General features: G+C 41.7%; 1 protein-coding gene across 22 annotated transcripts in view; it reads left to right on the forward strand.

Annotated features, from left to right (window-relative positions):
• Nucleotides 1-16,778, forward strand: part of LOC139539109 (CLIP-associating protein 1-B-like) — a 128,447-nt gene that overhangs the window by 101,692 nt on the left and 9,977 nt on the right. For 5 of the 22 annotated variants that reach the window (XM_071341869.1, XM_071341871.1, XM_071341870.1 and 2 more), the window contains 14 exons: nucleotides 619-723; nucleotides 1,527-1,589; nucleotides 2,381-2,484; nucleotides 4,555-4,578; nucleotides 4,981-5,092; nucleotides 5,247-5,379; nucleotides 5,954-6,017; nucleotides 6,450-6,613; nucleotides 10,536-10,614; nucleotides 11,937-12,080; nucleotides 14,177-14,281; nucleotides 15,803-15,949; nucleotides 16,092-16,198; nucleotides 16,566-16,688. In XM_071341869.1, coding sequence (XP_071197970.1) covers nucleotides 619-723; nucleotides 1,527-1,589; nucleotides 2,381-2,484; nucleotides 4,555-4,578; nucleotides 4,981-5,092; nucleotides 5,247-5,379; nucleotides 5,954-6,017; nucleotides 6,450-6,613; nucleotides 10,536-10,614; nucleotides 11,937-12,080; nucleotides 14,177-14,281; nucleotides 15,803-15,949; nucleotides 16,092-16,198; nucleotides 16,566-16,688 — 1,474 coding nt within the window. The remainder of the gene's footprint in view (nucleotides 1-618; nucleotides 724-1,526; nucleotides 1,590-2,380; nucleotides 2,485-4,554; nucleotides 4,579-4,980; nucleotides 5,093-5,246; nucleotides 5,380-5,953; nucleotides 6,018-6,449; nucleotides 6,614-10,535; nucleotides 10,615-11,936; nucleotides 12,081-14,176; nucleotides 14,282-15,802; nucleotides 15,950-16,091; nucleotides 16,199-16,565; nucleotides 16,689-16,778) is intronic. The other 17 variants (XM_071341876.1, XM_071341877.1, XM_071341878.1 and 14 more) reach the window with 9 other exon arrangements.

The raw sequence follows: 16,778 nt of genomic DNA on the forward strand, positions 1-16,778 counted from the left end.
CTGTCTGTCTGTCTGTCTGTCTGTCTGTCTGTCTGTCTGTCTGTCTGTCTGTCTTTCCTGAATTGGGAAGGCCGCCTTTTTTACATCAGTAAATTGACAATTACACGTTGCAATGTTTTTAAGTTTGTACTTTTGTCTTCTTCTGAGTCATTTTCAGTTCATATTTTTAGTTATAACTGACTATCATGGTTTGTCTTTCCTTTTCTTTGGTGTTTTTACCATGTCTTTATTTTGATACCCTCTTTAAATTCTTAATTTCTTTCTTTGTTTTTATTTTGTGTATTAACTCTGTTTATCTGTTGTAAGCTACAGTCATACCAATCGTCTTTTCATTGACAACCTAATCCTTGTCACAAAATAACAAAAACATTTAAAAACGGACTTGCGCTAACTTAAGTTTCTAAAATTGAACCTGATGTCCAGCAGACTCCAACCCACCACCACGCCCCAGAGTCCTCCTCCCCCTCACCCCCTCTCTTACCCCAGTCCCCTATCCCAGCCCAACCCCAGGCCTCACCTCACTGACCCCAAACCTGTGTTCTACTGCCCTACTGACAGCCAGTCTGTGTGGTAAAGCTCTTGTTCCTGGTACTCCTCTCTCCTCCTACCACATGCTAGCGAGGAGCCGTATCCCCCGGCCCAGCATGAGTCAGGGCTGCAGCAGGGAAACCTCTAGGGAAAGCAGCCGAGACACCAGCCCTGCTCGGGGCTTCAAGCCTCTTGGTGAGTACCACGACCAACCAGACACCAGGAGGCCTCCTGTAAGCAGCAAGGCCCACTAGTACCCACTCCTCAGCCCCTCAGTCCCCTCCTCTAGACCCCTCCTCTCTGTCCCAGCCTCCCTGTACACCCCATGATGTCTAAATAGAAGATCCCACTCTTGAACTAAGGGGTATAGACCTCTTCTTTTGCCTGCTCTGATCTACTTTGCATGCACTAACCCTCTCGAAGGTTCTGGAATATAATCACTACGCTGTCTTCTGTCTGTCTTGTTGGGAATTCTCCAAGTCTTATGCTATATAAGTATTTGTGTGCCTTTGTGTGTGTAATATAATGACCAGCAAAATGAAAAGATCACAAAAATCTCTGGATGTTCTAGGATTCTGTTTTTGGTCCAATGAACAATTATTTGGCACATCTCATAATAAATGTAAATCAAGAGGCAGAAAAACAAGGTATTGTCTGCAGTAAACAGTGTACTGTATGTGTCATCGTATTCAATGTCCATAGCTGACCTGCTTCTCAGCTCTCTCCTGTGCTGCTGCCACATCACAGGAAATGACACAACTTTTTCACTGCTTTGTCATGGGGGACAACAAAAAAAAGGACAAAGAGGGACAAAGTGGGATACATGAGGGATACCCGCCCCTCCTATCCTATGACTGTTGTAGATGTGGTTGGTTGCCCATAATCATAGTGGATTAATGCAGCCAGGCGCTGAGCCTGAGTCAACTACAGAGGACGGTACCTGTTGCGTTCGTGTCACTAACGCCTCGGGTGTCATCCACCCCTCCTGTCCCTTGCAGCCTCCCGACGTACTTCCCGCTCTACCAGCGCCCTATCCACGGCTGACCCCCACGGCCAGTCAGGTGACCTGCATGCCCCACCCCCTCATATCCACATTTATCGATTATGCCAGCATGAGTCCATACATGTTGCTGTGAGGGCTGTGCCATACATGTTGCTGTGAGGGCTGTGCCATACATGTTGCTGTGAGGGCTGTGCCATACATGTTGCTGTGAGGGCTGTGCCATACATGTTGCTGTGAGGGCTGTGCCATACATGTTGCTGTGAGAGCTGTGCCATACATGTTGCTGTGAGAGCTGTGCCCACCCTGCCACAGGAGTCCATACATGTTGCTGTGAGGGCTGTGCCCACCCTGCCACAGGAGGCAACCTTTTGAGGAGGAGATCTGTTAGCGTGCTGCTTTGTCATGTTATGTGTCGTCATCATCTGCTTCAATATGATGTTTTGTGATTTTCTTTTAAAAAGCTTGTGTTACTGTGTAATCAAAAGGCCTGTCCCCATCTGTATGATTTTCTCCTTGTTAGTGACTTTTTGGACATTGTATGATGTATTTGTACTTCAGTGTATTGAATATCTCATATAAGAGTTGTTTATTTCCCCGTTTGTAAGTGTCAGTTTCTTTTCTCTTCATTTCAAATTAGCACTAATCATTCTCTGGTGATTTTTGTTGGTGTCATCTTTATTTCACCATTCATTTTCTACATCTCACTCAAGCTTTCTGGTGTTGTAGTTTTCAAGCTTTTTGGTGTATGGTCTGTAAACCCCATCATATTGCCTTTTGTCTCCCTAGAGCAAGATCCCATTGACTTTCTCTTGTGTTACTCCACTCATCCCCCTCTCCTCTCCCCCCCAGATCGGTTTGGCTTGATTCACCAGGACCGTATCTCTGCCTCAGTAAATGCCATGAGAGTCCTCAACACTGGCACTGAGGTGGAGGCTGCTGTTGCTGATGCACTGGTAAGTCACCAATCAACTTTTACCAGCTGCCAGTTCTGAAGATATCACTACAGTTTGTCTTAAGGTAGAGTTACACTTAGTCAGTCCCTCCATTAATTGCATGCTAGTTAACAGCTGGGGACTTGATGTGGAAACCATATGCATTTTAAGTCAGTGTTTAGATATTTACTGTGGGCCCTCCTAAAAACTAATGAATCCCAGTTTTTTTTTCCTTTGTCATAAAATAAAACTGCATTGAGTAGTAAAATGTAATGAGATGAAATGAAGCCTGTGTTTGTGTATGGCAATCAGAATGTCAGTATATACAGTGGGGAGAACAAGTATTTGATACACTGCCGATTTTGCAGGTTTTCCTACTTACAAAGCATGTAGAGGTCTGTAATTTTCATCATAGGTACACTTCAACTGTGAGAGACGGAATCTAAAACAAAAATCCAGAAAATCACATTGTATGATTTTTAAATAATTAATTTGCATTTTATTGCATGACATAAGTATTTGATCACCTACCAACCAGTAAGAATTCCGGCTCTCACAGACCTGTTAGTTTTTCTTTAAGAAGCCCTCCTGTTCTCCACTCATTACCTGTATTAACTGCACCTGTTTGAACTCGTTACCTGTATAAAATACACCTGTCCACACACTCAATCAAACAGATTCCAACCTCTCCACAATGGCAAAAGACCAGAGAGCTGTGTAAGGACTTCAGGGATAAAATTGTAGACCTGCACAAGGCTGGGATGGGCTGCAGGACAATAGGCAAGCAGCTTGGTGAGAAGGAAACAACTGTTGGCGCAATTATTAGAAAATGGAAGAAGTTCAAGATGACGGTCAATCACCCTCGGTCTGGGGCTCCATGCAAGATCTCACCTCGTGGAGCATCAATGATCATGAGGAAGGTGAGGGATCAGCCCAGAACTACACGGCAGGACCTGGTCAATGACCTGAAGAGAGCTGGGACCACAGTCTCAAAGAAAACCATTAGTAACACACTACGCCGTCATGGATTAAAATCCTGCAGCGCACGCAAGGTCCCCCTGCTTAAGCCAGTGCATGTCCAGGCCTGTCTGAAGTTTGCCAATGACCATCTGGATGATCCAGAGGAGGAATGGGAGAAGGTCATGTGGTCTGATTAGACAAAAATAGAGCTTTTTGGTCTAACTCCACTCGCCGTGTTTGGAGGAAGAAGAAGTATGAGTACAACCCCAAGAACACCATCCCAACCGTGAAGCATGGAGGTGGAAACATCATTCTTTGGGGATGCTTTTCTGCAAAGGGGACAGGACGACTGCACCGTATTGAGGGGAGGATGGATGGGGCCATGTATCGCGAGATCTTGGCCAACAACCTCCTTCCCTCAGTAACAGCATTGAAGATGGGTCGTGGCTGGGTCTTCCAGCATGACAACGACACGAAGTACACAGCCATGGCAACTAAGGAGTGGCTCCGTAAGAAGCATCTCAAGGTCCTGGAGTGGCCTAGCCAGTCTCCAGACCTGAACCCAATAGAAAATCTTTGGAGGGAGCTGAAACTCCGTATTGCCCAGCGACAGCCCCGAAACCTGAAGGATCTGGAGAAGATCTGTAGGGAGGAGTGGGCCAAAATCCCTGCTGCAGTGTGTGCAAACCTAGTCAAGAACTACAGGAAACGTATGATCTCTGTAATTGCAAACAAAGGTTTCTGTACCAAATATTAAGTTCTGCTTTTCTGATGTATCAAATACTTATGTCATGCAATAAAATGCAAATTAATTACTTAAAAATCATACAATGTGATTTTCTGGATTTTTGTTTTAGATTCCGTCTCTCATAGTTGAAGTGTACCTATGATAAAAATTACAGACCTCTACATGCTTTGTAAGTAGGAAAACCTGCAAAATCGGCAGTGTATCAAATACTTGTTCTCCCCACTGTATTTCAATGAGAAAGACTTTGACTGCAGGAAAGTCAACATTGTTACCATGTAGATAAAAACATGTCTTATCTCATTGCCAAGCAGGACTGCAGTCATGATATTTTCCCTCTAAAATATCCCTCTTTCTCTTTCCTGCTTGGTTGCCTGTAACTTCAGCTATTAGGAGACTCCAGAAATAAGGTAGTTGTCCAATTTGTGTACCGTTTGTTTATTAATTCTATTCACTAATCAACAAAAATGCAAAGTATCATCACTAAATGTTGCTATTTGGCCAAAAGCAATTGCTGGCAGATTTAAGTTTATTATTCAATAAAATATTATTAACAATAGGCATTATTATAACATTATTTAATCATCTCTCTGTATGTTCATATCAATAATGAAGAATCAAGAGTTGGAACAAATTGCATGGCTACCTCATTCATTGTGAATGGCATCGTAGCGTAGCCCATTAAATCCTACTTCCTGGTTGAGTTTGAGTGACCAAGTGACCAGAGTTCTAGCCTGCCTGTCCCACTTCTCTCCTGGTCCTATGAACAATGACCTCACCATTACCCATCCCTTCCCATTCTCTCCGAACAGAGGAAGCCTATGAGGCGGCGGTATGAGTCTCCGGGTATCTATTCTGACGATGATGCTAACAGCGATGCGTCCAGCGCATGCTCAGAGCGCTCATACGGGTCCAGGAACGGAGGTATGTGGTCCTGTGTTACTGAGTTGGTAAGAACATGGAACTAGCAACATAAGGGTGGTGGGTTCGAATCCTGCTAGATTCACATCGACTAAAATGTATGCACTTGGATAAAGGCATCTTCTGAATGGTGTATATATATATTATTATTATCTAGGTATCCCTCACTATCTGCGTCAAACGGAGGATGTGGCAGAGGTGCTAAACCACTGTGCCAGCTCCAACTGGTCAGAGAGGAAGGAGGGGCTGCTGGGTCTGCAGAACCTACTCAAGAACCAAAGAATACTCAGGTGGGTCCGGGGCCAGGGGGTTGGACCTTTTGGAAGTCATGTCATTATATGTGTCCTCCTGCTGTAACTATGCTGATTGGCTCCTACCTCTGTCATGTATAGTTCACTAAGTATTTTCTATGCATTGTTGTCTTTTTGGATGGCATTGGAGATAGTAGAATTGATGTTGTTAAGAATGTTCTGCCAGCTGTGGATAGGGTTTGAAGTAGTCTTGATTCTTTTTCATATATAAATGATAATTTCCTTTTTGAAATTGTTCAACTTTTAAAGAGGAGATCCTGTCAAGGAGCGTCCAGCAGGGTGTTTCTTTTCATAGCTTTCCTTAATTGAGGGAGAAATGACTGGTCACGAGGACCCTGCAGCTATAATGCCGCCAGTCAGGTGGTAAAGTGGAAGATGAGTTTCAGAGGAGTCAGTTTGTGAGACAAGGCAATTTGTCTGCCTGCTCTCTCTGTGAGGCCAGCAGCATTGTCTCCTGAAGGAGCTGCTTTAAATCAAGCCTCTCTGACATCTATTAGTGATGTCTGCCTGTGTTTACTAATGTCTGCCGGTGGATGCTGTTTGTGTGTTGCAGCCGAGTGGAGCTGAAGAGACTATGTGAGATCTTCAGCAGGATGTTTGCAGATCCACACAGCAAGGTAGGTGACAGGATGTTCACCTGTGTTTGAAAGTTTCATATCAATACATTGACACACTCACTCATAACTTTTACTTTTGACATTCAAAAACCCATTGCTTTGCAGTGATTTGTCTGAAAACTAATTGAGTGTTTTGTTGCATGGTCTGCTTTGGTGTGGATTTTAACAACAGAGAGTAAGTGTGTGTTTTTATTATTTCAATATTCTACTGTACAGACACCTGTTGCCTGTGTTGTTGCTTCTATAAAGGTGCTATGTTGTCAGGTGTTGATGGTAGCTTTGTGTGTGTGTGTGTGTGTGTGTGTGTGTGTGTGTGTGTGTGTGTGTGTGTGTGTGTGTGTGTGTGTGTGTGTGTGTGTGTGTGTGTGTGTGTGTGTGTGTGTGTGTGTGTGTGTGTGTGTGTGTGTGTGTGTGTGTGTGTGTGTGTGTCAGGTGTTTAGTATGTTTCTGGAGACTCTGTTGGACTTTATCTTGGTGCACAGAGAAGACCTGCAGGACTGGCTGTTTGTCCTGCTCACCCAGCTACTGAAGAAGATGGGAGCTGACCTGCTGGGGTCTGTCCAGGCCAAGGTCCAGAAGGCTCTGGACATCACCAGGTATGGACCTCTAAATCCCCCCTCCGATAACATCTCTAACCATTTTAAAACACAAAATGCTGTATGTTGCTGTAGTTTGTCCATATATCATAAAATGTTTATATTTACATTAAACTAATACAGTTGAAGTCGGAAGTTTACATACACTTAGGTTGGAGTCATTAAAACTCGTTTTTCAACCACTTCACAAATTTCTTGTCAACAAATTATAGTTTTGGCAAGTCGGTTAGGACATCTACTTTGTGCGTGACACAAGTAATTTTTCCAACAATTGTTTACAAACAGATTATTTCACTTATAATTCATTGTATCACAATTCCAGTGGGTCAGAAGTTTACATACACTAAGTTGACTGTGCCTTTAAACAGCTTGGAAAATTCCAGAAAATGATGTCATGGCCTTAGAAGCTTCTAATAGGCTAATTGACATCATTTGAGTCAATTGGAGGTGTACCTGTGGATGTATTTCAAGGCCTAACTTCAAACTCAGTGCCTCTTTGCTTGACATCATTGGGAAATCAAAAGAAATCAGCCAAGACCTCATAAAAAATTTTTTAGACCTCCACAAGTCTGGTTCATCCTTGGGAGCAATTTCCAAATGCCTGAAGGTACTACGTTCATCTGTACAAACAATAGAACGCAAGTATAAACACCATGGGATCACGCAGCCATCATACCGCTCAGGAAGGAGACGTGTTCTGTCTCCTAGAGGTGAATGTACTTTGGTGCGAAAAGTGCAAATCAATCCCAGAACAACAGCAAAGGACCTTGTGAAGATGCTGGAGGAAACTGGTACAAAAGTATCTATATCCATGGTTAAACGAGTCCTATATTGACATAACCTGAAAGGCCGCTCAGCAAGGAAGAAGCCACTGCTCCAAAACTGCCATAAAAAAGCCAGACTATGGTTTGCAACTGCACATGGGGACAAAGATCGTACGTTTTGGAGAAATGTCCTCTGATCTGACGAAACAAAAATAGAACTGTTTGGCCATAATGGCCATTGTTATGTTTGGAGGAAAAAGGGGCAGGCTTGCATACCGAAGAACACCATCCCAACCGTGAAGCACGGGGGTGGCAGCATCATGTTGTGGGGGTGCTTTGCTGCAGGAGGGTCTGGTGCACTTCACAAAATAGATGGCGGAATATTATGTGGATATATTGAAGCAACATCTCAAGACTAGAGGTCGACCGATTAGGATTTTTCAACGCCGATACCGATTATTGGAGGACCAAAAAAGCTGATACCAATTAATCAGCTGATTTTTATATATATATTTGTAATGAAGACAATTACAACAATACTGAATTAACATTTTTATTTTAACTTCATATAATACATAAATAAATTCAATTTAGTCTCAAATTGATAATGAAACATGTTCAATTTGGTTTAAATAATGCAAAAACACAGTGTTGGAGAAGAAAGTAAAAGTGCAATATGTGCCATGTAAAAAAGCTAACATTTTAAGTTCCTTGCTCAGAACATGAGAACATATGAAAGCTGGTGGTTACTTTTAAAGTGAGTCTTCAGTATTCCCAGGTAAGAAGTTTTAGGTTGTAGTTATTATAGGAATTATAGGACTATTTCTCTCTATACCATTTGTATTTCATATACCTTTGACTATTGGATGTTCTTATAGGCACTTTAGTATTGCCAGCCTAATCTCGGGAGTTGATAGGCTTGAAGTCATAAACAGCTCAATGCTTGAAGCACAGCGAAGAGCTGCTGGCAAACGCAGGAAAGTGCTGTTTGAATGGATGCTTACGAACCTGCTGCTGCCTACCATCGCTAAGTCAGACTGCTCTATCAATTATCAAATCATAGACTTAATTATAATATAATAACACACAGAAATACGAGCCTTAGGTCATTAATATGGTCAAATCTGGAAACTATAATTTTGAAAACAAAACATTTATTCTTTCAGTGAAATACGGAACCGTTCCGTATTTTATCGAACGGGCGGCAACCCTAGGTCTAAATATTGCTGTTACATTGAAGGTTGTGCAATGTTATGTCATAATTATGTAAAATTCTGGCAAATTAATTACGGATTTTGTTAGGAAGAAATGTCTTCACACAGTTCGCAACGAGCCAGGCGGCCCAAACTGCTGCATATACCCTGACTCTGCTTGCACAGAACGCAAGAGAAGTGACACATCTTCCCTAGTTAAAAGAAATTCATGTTAGCAGGCAATATTAACTAAATATGCAGGTTTAAAAACATTTACTTGTGTATTGAATTTATGAAAGGCATTGATGTTTATGGTTAGGTACCTAACAGTGCTTTTTTCGCGAATGTACTTGTTAAATCATCACCCGTTTTGCGAAGTAGGCTGTGATTCGATGATAAATTAACAGGCACCGCATTGATTATATGCAACGCAGGACACGCTAGATAAACTAGTAATATCATCAACCATGTGTAGTTAACTAGTGATTATGTTAAGATTGATTTGTTTTTTATAAGATAAGTTTAATGCTAGCTAGCAACTTACCTTGGCTCCTTGCTGCACTCGCGTAACAGGTGGTCAGCCTGCCACGCAGTCTCCTCGTGAAGTGCAATGTAATCGGCCATAATCGGCGTCCAAAAATGACGATTACCGATTGTTATGAAAAGCGGCCCTAATTAATCGGCCATTCCGATTAATCGGTCGACCTGTACTCAAGACATCAGTCAGGACGTTAAAGCTTGGTCACAAATGGGTCTTCCAAATGGACAATGACCCCAAGCATACTTCCAAAGTTGTGGCAAAATGGCTTAAGGACAACAAAGTCAAGGTATTGGAGTGGCCATCACAAAGCCCTGACCTCGATCCCATAGAAAATTTGTGGGCAGAACTGAAAAAGCGGGTGCGAGCAAGGAGGCCTACAAACCTGGCTCAGTTACACCAGCTCTGTCAGGAGGAATGGGCCAAAATTCACCCAACTTATTGTGGAAAGCTTGTGGAAGGTTACCCGATAACGCTTGACCCAAGTGAAACAATTTAAAGTCAATGCTACTGAATACTAATTGAGTGTATGTAAACTTCTGACCCCTGGGAATGTGATGAAAGAAATAAAAGCTGAAATAAATCATTCTGTCTACTATTATTCTGACATTTCACATTCTTAAAATAAAGTGGTGATCCTAACTGACCTAAGCCAGGGAATTTTACCTAGGATTAAATGACAGAAATTGTGAAATACTGAGTTTAAATGTATTTGGCTAAGGTGTATGTAAACTTCCGACTTCAACTGTATTTATTACGTATAAACATAGTGTCTGGACATGTCTCATTACCTAACACTTTTTCAAGTTCCTGTAAAAACTCCAAGTTTTATTCACCCATGATGCATCACCTAGAGGAGTAGTACTTAGATGAGCACAAATTAAGAAAATGATTTAGCTTATATGCCTTCAAAATTAGGTTCTTATTCTCAAACACCCCCTTTACCCCACTTGGCCTTCTCATTGTGGAAACGGCTAAAGAGTTTTAATTGGGAAAAAGTCCGATTTAATTGTTAAATTTTTTGTATATTTTAATTTGAAATATATATTTTTTCAGTGTTATGTTTAACTCACAGCTTTTCATTAGGTGAGCAATGTAAAAAAAATATTGATTTGAAATATTGATTTGTTTATTACTTTTTTGGATGAAAACTGTTACGTAGTGATCATTTTGTGAAAATGTTGGTAAAATCGATAATATCTGATCAAAAAACATAATTATGTAATAGAGAAGTACAGATCCTAATTTTTGTGATTCAAGATGACATTTTGTAAATGGACAGTTTGATAAGAATTACCCAACTATGGTGGATGTGTAACCAGGCCACCTCAGTAGAGTTTGATTTGACCCTGCTCAGTGTGTGAAAACACCTTATGAGAGTCATTTCATACACTAACTTTTAGTGTTTTCTGTTTTGTTCTCCTTAGGGAGTCTTTTCCGTTTGATCACCAGTTCAACATCCTGATGAGGTTCATTGTTGACCAGACACAGACACCCAACCTCAAGGTACAGTTTGCATAGAATGTCACCTAGCTAGATGATTCTCTGTTTGGTTCAGGGTCTAAGAGTTTATGATTTCAAATACCAGTAGACACAGTGCCATGGTGATATTGTCAAACATTTTAAAAGTAAACTTGCTAAATGCCTGTGTGAATCATGTAGCTTAACACTTTGTCTGAATCATGTAGCTTAACACTTTGTCTGAATCATGTAGCTTAACACTTTGTCTGAATCATGTAGTTTAACACTTTGTCTGAATCATGTAGCTTAACACTCTGTATGAATCATGTAGCTTAACACTTTGTATGAATCATGTAGCTTAACACTCTGTATGAATCATGTAACTTACCACTCTGTATGAATCATGTAGCTTAACACTTTGTATGAATCATGTAGCTTAACACTTTGTCTGAATCATGTAGCTTAACACTCTGTATGAATCATGTAGCTTAACACTTTGTGTGAATCATGTAGCTTAACACTTTGTCTGAATCATGTAGCTTAACACTTTGTCTGAATCATGTAGCTTAACACTTTGTCTGAATCATGTAGCTTAACACTTTGTCTGAATCATGTAGCTTAACACTTTGTATGAATCATGTAACTTACCACTCTGTATGAATCATGTAGCTTAACACTTTCTATGAATCATGTAGCTTAACACTTTGTCTGAATCATGTAGCTTAACACTCTGTATGAATCATGTAGCTTAACACTTTGTGTGAATCATGTAGCTTAACACTTTGTCTGAATCATGTAGCTTAACACTTTGTATGAATCATGTAGCTTAACACTTTGTCTGAATCATGTAGCTTAACACTCTGTATGAATCATGTAGCTTAACACTTTGTGTGAATCATGTAGCTTAACACATTGTCTGAATCATGTAGCTTAACACTTTGTATGAATCATGTAGCTTAACACTTTGTGTGAATCATGTAGCTTAACACTTTGTGTGAATCATGTAGCTTAACACTTTGTCTGAATCATGTAGCTTAACACTTTGTCTGAATCATGTAGCTTAACACTTTGTCTGAATCATGTAGCTTAACACTTTGTCTGAATCATGTAGCTTAACACTTTGTCTGAATCATGTAGCTTAACACTCTGTATGCATCATGTAGCTTAACACTCTGTATGAATCATGTAACTTAACACTCTGTATGAATCATGTAGCTTAACACTTTGTGTGAATCATGTAGCTTAACACTTTGTCTGAATCATGTAGCTTAACACTCTGTATGAATCGTGTAGTTTAACACTTTGTGTGAATCGTGTAGCTAAATACTGTGTGAATCGTGAAGCTAAACCATGTGTGTATCATGCAGGTGAAGGTGGCCATTCTGAAGTACATAGAATCACTGGCAAGACAGATGGATCCTACAGACTTTGTCAACTCCAGTGAAACCCGACTGGCTGTATCTCGCATCATTACCTGGACCACAGAGCCCAAGAGCTCCGACGTCAGGAAGGTACAGTGCCTAGAGAAAGTCTACAACCACGTGAACTTTTTTCACATGTTGTTGCATAACAAAGTGGGATTCAACTAGGTTTAATTGTAATTTTTTGTCATTGATCTACACAAAACACTACATAATGTCAAAGTGAGAGAGAAAAAATCTACACATTTTATAAATTCATTCAAATTAAATAACTAAAATATAGTTGTTGCATAGGTATTCGCCCACTTTGTCTAGGCAAGGCTAAGTTATTCAGAAGTAAACTTTGGCTTAACAAGTCACATAATAAGTTATATGGACTCACTTTGTGTGAAATAATAGGGGTTGACATGATTTTTTATGACTACCTCTTCTTTTGTCCCCCATGCAACATCTATAAGGTCCCTCAGTCAAGTATTGAATTCTAAGCACAAATTCAACTACAAAGACCAGGGAGCTTTTCGTAAGCCTCATACAGAAGGGCATTGATTGGTAGATGGGTAACAATAACAAATTAGACATTGAATATCTCGTAAAGCATGGTCAAGTTAATAATTATGCTGTGGATGCAGTATTAAACCACCCAGACACATGGGTGGTTTAATACAGTCGTCCTCCTGAACTGAGCTGCAGGACAGGAAGGAAACATGCTTAGGGATGTCACCATGAGGCCATTGGTGATTTTAAACAGCTACAGAGTTCAATGGCTGTGATGGGATAAAATTGAGGATAGATCAACAACATTATAGTGACGCCACAATAATGACCTAAATGACAGAGAGAAAATAATAATTACAAATAAACAGAATGAAAATATTCCAAAACATGTTAATGTATGAAACAACATTAACATGTTTTGGAATATTTCCATTGTGTTTATTTGTAATTATTATTTTCTCTCTGTCATTTAGGTCATTATTGTGGCGTCACAGTAAAGTAATACACTGTTTGGCCTAAATGCAAAGCCTTATGTTTGGGGCAAATCCAGCACATCACTGAGAAACGGCCTCCATCATGTTATGGGTATGCTTGACATCAGCAAGGACTAGGGAGTTTTTTCTTAGCATAAACATAAATGGAATAGAGCTTAGCACAGGCAAAAGCCCAGAGGAAAACCTTGAATGAAGACCGTGAATGTTCCTGAGTTGCGAAGTTATAGTTTTGACTTAAATCTACTTGGAAGTCTATGGCAAGACTTGAAAATGGCTGTCTAGCCATGCTCCCCAACACCTTGGCAGAGCTTGAAGAATTTTGAAAAGAGTAATGGGCAAATATTGCACAATACAGGTGTGCAAAGCTCTTATGAGACTTACCCAAGAAGACTCGCAGCTTTAATCGCTGCCAAAGGTGTTTCTAACATTTATTGACTCAGGGGGGGTTGAATACTTATCTAATTAAGGTATATTAGTGTTTTATTTTTCATTCATCAAAAAAATAAGTACCATCTGAATAACATGCTCTGTAGGCAGAAAACAATGATAATACTGCAATGCTAATAGTACAGCAGCTAGATTACTTCCTCAGCTTGACTTTCTTTAGGATTGGTTCGCTTTGATCTCAGCAAAACTCAGAAACCCTCCTTTAGCAAAAATGCATTCAACAGTTTTAAATGTTATCCATATTAAAATGTACTTATGTAGCTATCGATACACAGGGATTTACGTCATTTGAATTACTACAGATTTTATGTTTGTATTTGTTTATGTTCTTAACTGTGTTGGCAACGAAGCCATGTTCCACCAGAAATGACCTTGTGATAAGACTCTGCTATCTCTCTGTTCTGTGGCAGGACGTGTGTTCACTCTTGGGTTGTTTGTTTTTCCACCACTGCTAGTTCCAATTTAAGTCCTCAACTAGTTTAACACAGGACGTACCTTACACTGTAGGGTATTAAAAACAGCTAGACTAAAAATAATCTTTAAAGGAATGGGAAATAAATATTATTTTCCTGCTTTTAATTGTTTTATAATAGAAACAAACTTTATATACCCCACTTGCATCCCACAGGAGGACCCTGTTAACAGTTATAACCTTGTCTATGTTTATAGTAGTGTACTACTATAAACATCTGCTTTCCTTTGTCAAAACTACAATACCCATAATTCTACCTCCCTGCCACTGTGCCCCAGACCCTTCATAACTGGGTGGTGGAGGAGCTATCAGGCAGGTCCAGTACTGCAGCCTTACTGTCCCAGCAGGCCGGGGAGGGGCAACTGGAAGAGAGGTGTAAGCAGGTAGTGCCTCGTCAACCAATCACTGTCCACCGCCAAGCACGCACCGCCTGCCGAGCTGCACAGATGCCTAGCTGCCTCAGAGTGTGAAATGATCTCAAGTGTGGCCTTGCCTTTTTTACCTCACCTTCACGCTCTAGCCCTTTCTACTGCTCGCTTTAACCTACAGTAGCTATGCCTTGAGAATTTGATTCTGGATAAATGGACAGGTTTGAAAGTAAAACTGCTGTTGTTGGCCAACAGAACACTACTACAACCCAACAAAAAATGTATGTCATTAGGTCTCAGGAGTATGTGAATGGATTGTTGCTTTGTTTGTTCGAAGTTCTACCGACTGATATCATCGCCGAATAACGATGTGAAAACTTAAATGCTATTTTCCCTTTTTTGTTCTGTGTGCCTAACACATTGTCTGTTTTGAACCACATTAACAGCCTCTACATATGCATGCTGACATGGTCGTTTCTAGTAGAAAGAATGACTTTAATTATTTAAGATTGTTTTGTATTTATTTAGGTAATGTCTCAGTCCTTGTTAAAAGCAATGTCTAACCTGCCTAACCTGCAATGTCTAACCTGCTAGAACTAGGTACTTCTGAATTTAATATTTTGTTTTTAAAGCATGATGTCACTCACCACAAATGTATATTTCAGCAGAAGTTGCAAAAACGTGTTTGATAATGTGATCAACTGTGATTTTGATTTTTGGACTGTACTGTTTTATTCAGTATATAACACTATAGACACAGCAGTTTCAAGGTGTACATCCAAGTCTCTCCACTGGTATGGTTAGCTGACAAATTCCTTTTAGTTCCTAGAGGAGCAAAGAGCTTCCCCGTAAGAATACATCATCCACTATTGACTATATGTCCCTGTTCCCCCTATCTGTTCCCCAGGCAGTCCATAACCCACTATTGACTATGTCCCTGTTCCCCCTATCTGTTCCCCAGGCAGTCCATAACCCACTATTGACTATGTCCCTGTTCCCCCTATCTGTTCCCCAGGCAGTCCATAACCCATTATTGACTATGTCCCTGTTCCCCAGGCAGTCCATAACCCACTATTGACTATGTCCCTGTTCCCCCTATCTGTTCCCCAGGCAGTCCATAACCCACTATTGACTATGTCCCTGTTCCCCCTATCTGTTCCCCAGGCAGTCCATAACCTACTATTGACTATGTCCCTGTTCCCCCTATCTGTTCCCCAGGCAGTCCATAACCTACTATTGACTATGTCCCTGTTCCCCCTATCTGTTCCCCAGGCAGTCCATAACCCACTATTGACTATGTCCCTGTTCCCCCTATCTGTTCCCCAGGCAGTCCATAACCCACTATTGACTATGTCCCTGTTCCCCCTATCTGTTCCCCAGGCAGTCCATAACCCACTATTGACTATGTCCCTGTTCCCCCTATCTGTTCCCCAGGCAGTCCATAACCCACTATTGACTATGTCCCTGTTCCCCCTATCTGTTCCCCAGGCAGTCCATAACCCACTATTGACTACTGTATGTCCCTCTGCCCCCCAGGCGGCCCAGGTTGTGCTGATCTCTCTGTTTGAGCTGAACACCCCAGAGTTCACCATGCTGCTGGGAGCCCTGCCCAAGACCTTCCAGGATGGGGCCACCAAGCTGCTCCAGAACCACCTGAAGAACTCCAGCAACACCAGCAGCGTGGTAAATGAATACAACCAGGGATAAAAGGGAGGGGGATCTGTTTACGCTAGCAGCCTTATCAATTTTGGTGAGGTGATTAGTAATATTTTATTTTTGGTGCATATTTACCATTTTTAAACCTGTTTGTCTCTTTCTTTCTCAGAGTTCTCCCAGCAACACTATTGGGCGGACCCCAAGCCGGCACCCCCCAAGCCGGACCAGCCCTCTCACTTCCCCGACCAACTGCTCCCATGGGGGGCTATCTCCCAGGTACGTACCTCCCCTGTCTGACCTCCATCCAGAGGTGCCAGTGTCAGTTTGTCTCCTAATGCATGGCTAAACCACAGAGTGCTGCTTGACTGACTGAGGCCTTGTTCTCCTTCACCATGCATTCTAATACTCTACTCATATTAACGCATGCCAACCTCTAACCTCAACTCAGACTATAGTTTATTTTTCTCTTCCCTCCTCTCTCTCTCTCTGCTGCACTCCTCCCTTCTTCTTTCTCTATTTTTCCTTCCTTCTTTCTCTCTCCTCTGTGTGTGTGGCCCCTTGTGTTGTTGCCCCCACCCTGTCCCGTTCTCTCCTTCTCCGCCCGTTTGTCCGTCTTTTCCTCGTGGCCGTGCTGTGGCCACAGTCGGTTGTGGGGTGGGTGTTGGAGTGGCGATGAGCTACCTAAGCACCCCCCTCATCCTCCTCCACCTCACTCCACCCCCACAGGCCCCGCCCTCAGGGTCCTCCGCAGAGCGTGCTCTCCCAGGTAACACACCTAGGGGCGGAGCCTCAGTTCCCTAGGAGGGGCAGGACAGGAAGTGACACGTCGTGCTTCTGTTGTCCTCCCAATATTTCC

The sequence above is a fragment of the Salvelinus alpinus genome, chromosome 14 (genome assembly GCF_045679555.1).
Source record: "Salvelinus alpinus chromosome 14, SLU_Salpinus.1, whole genome shotgun sequence".
NCBI classification, from domain to species: Eukaryota; Metazoa; Chordata; class Actinopteri; order Salmoniformes; family Salmonidae; genus Salvelinus; species Salvelinus alpinus.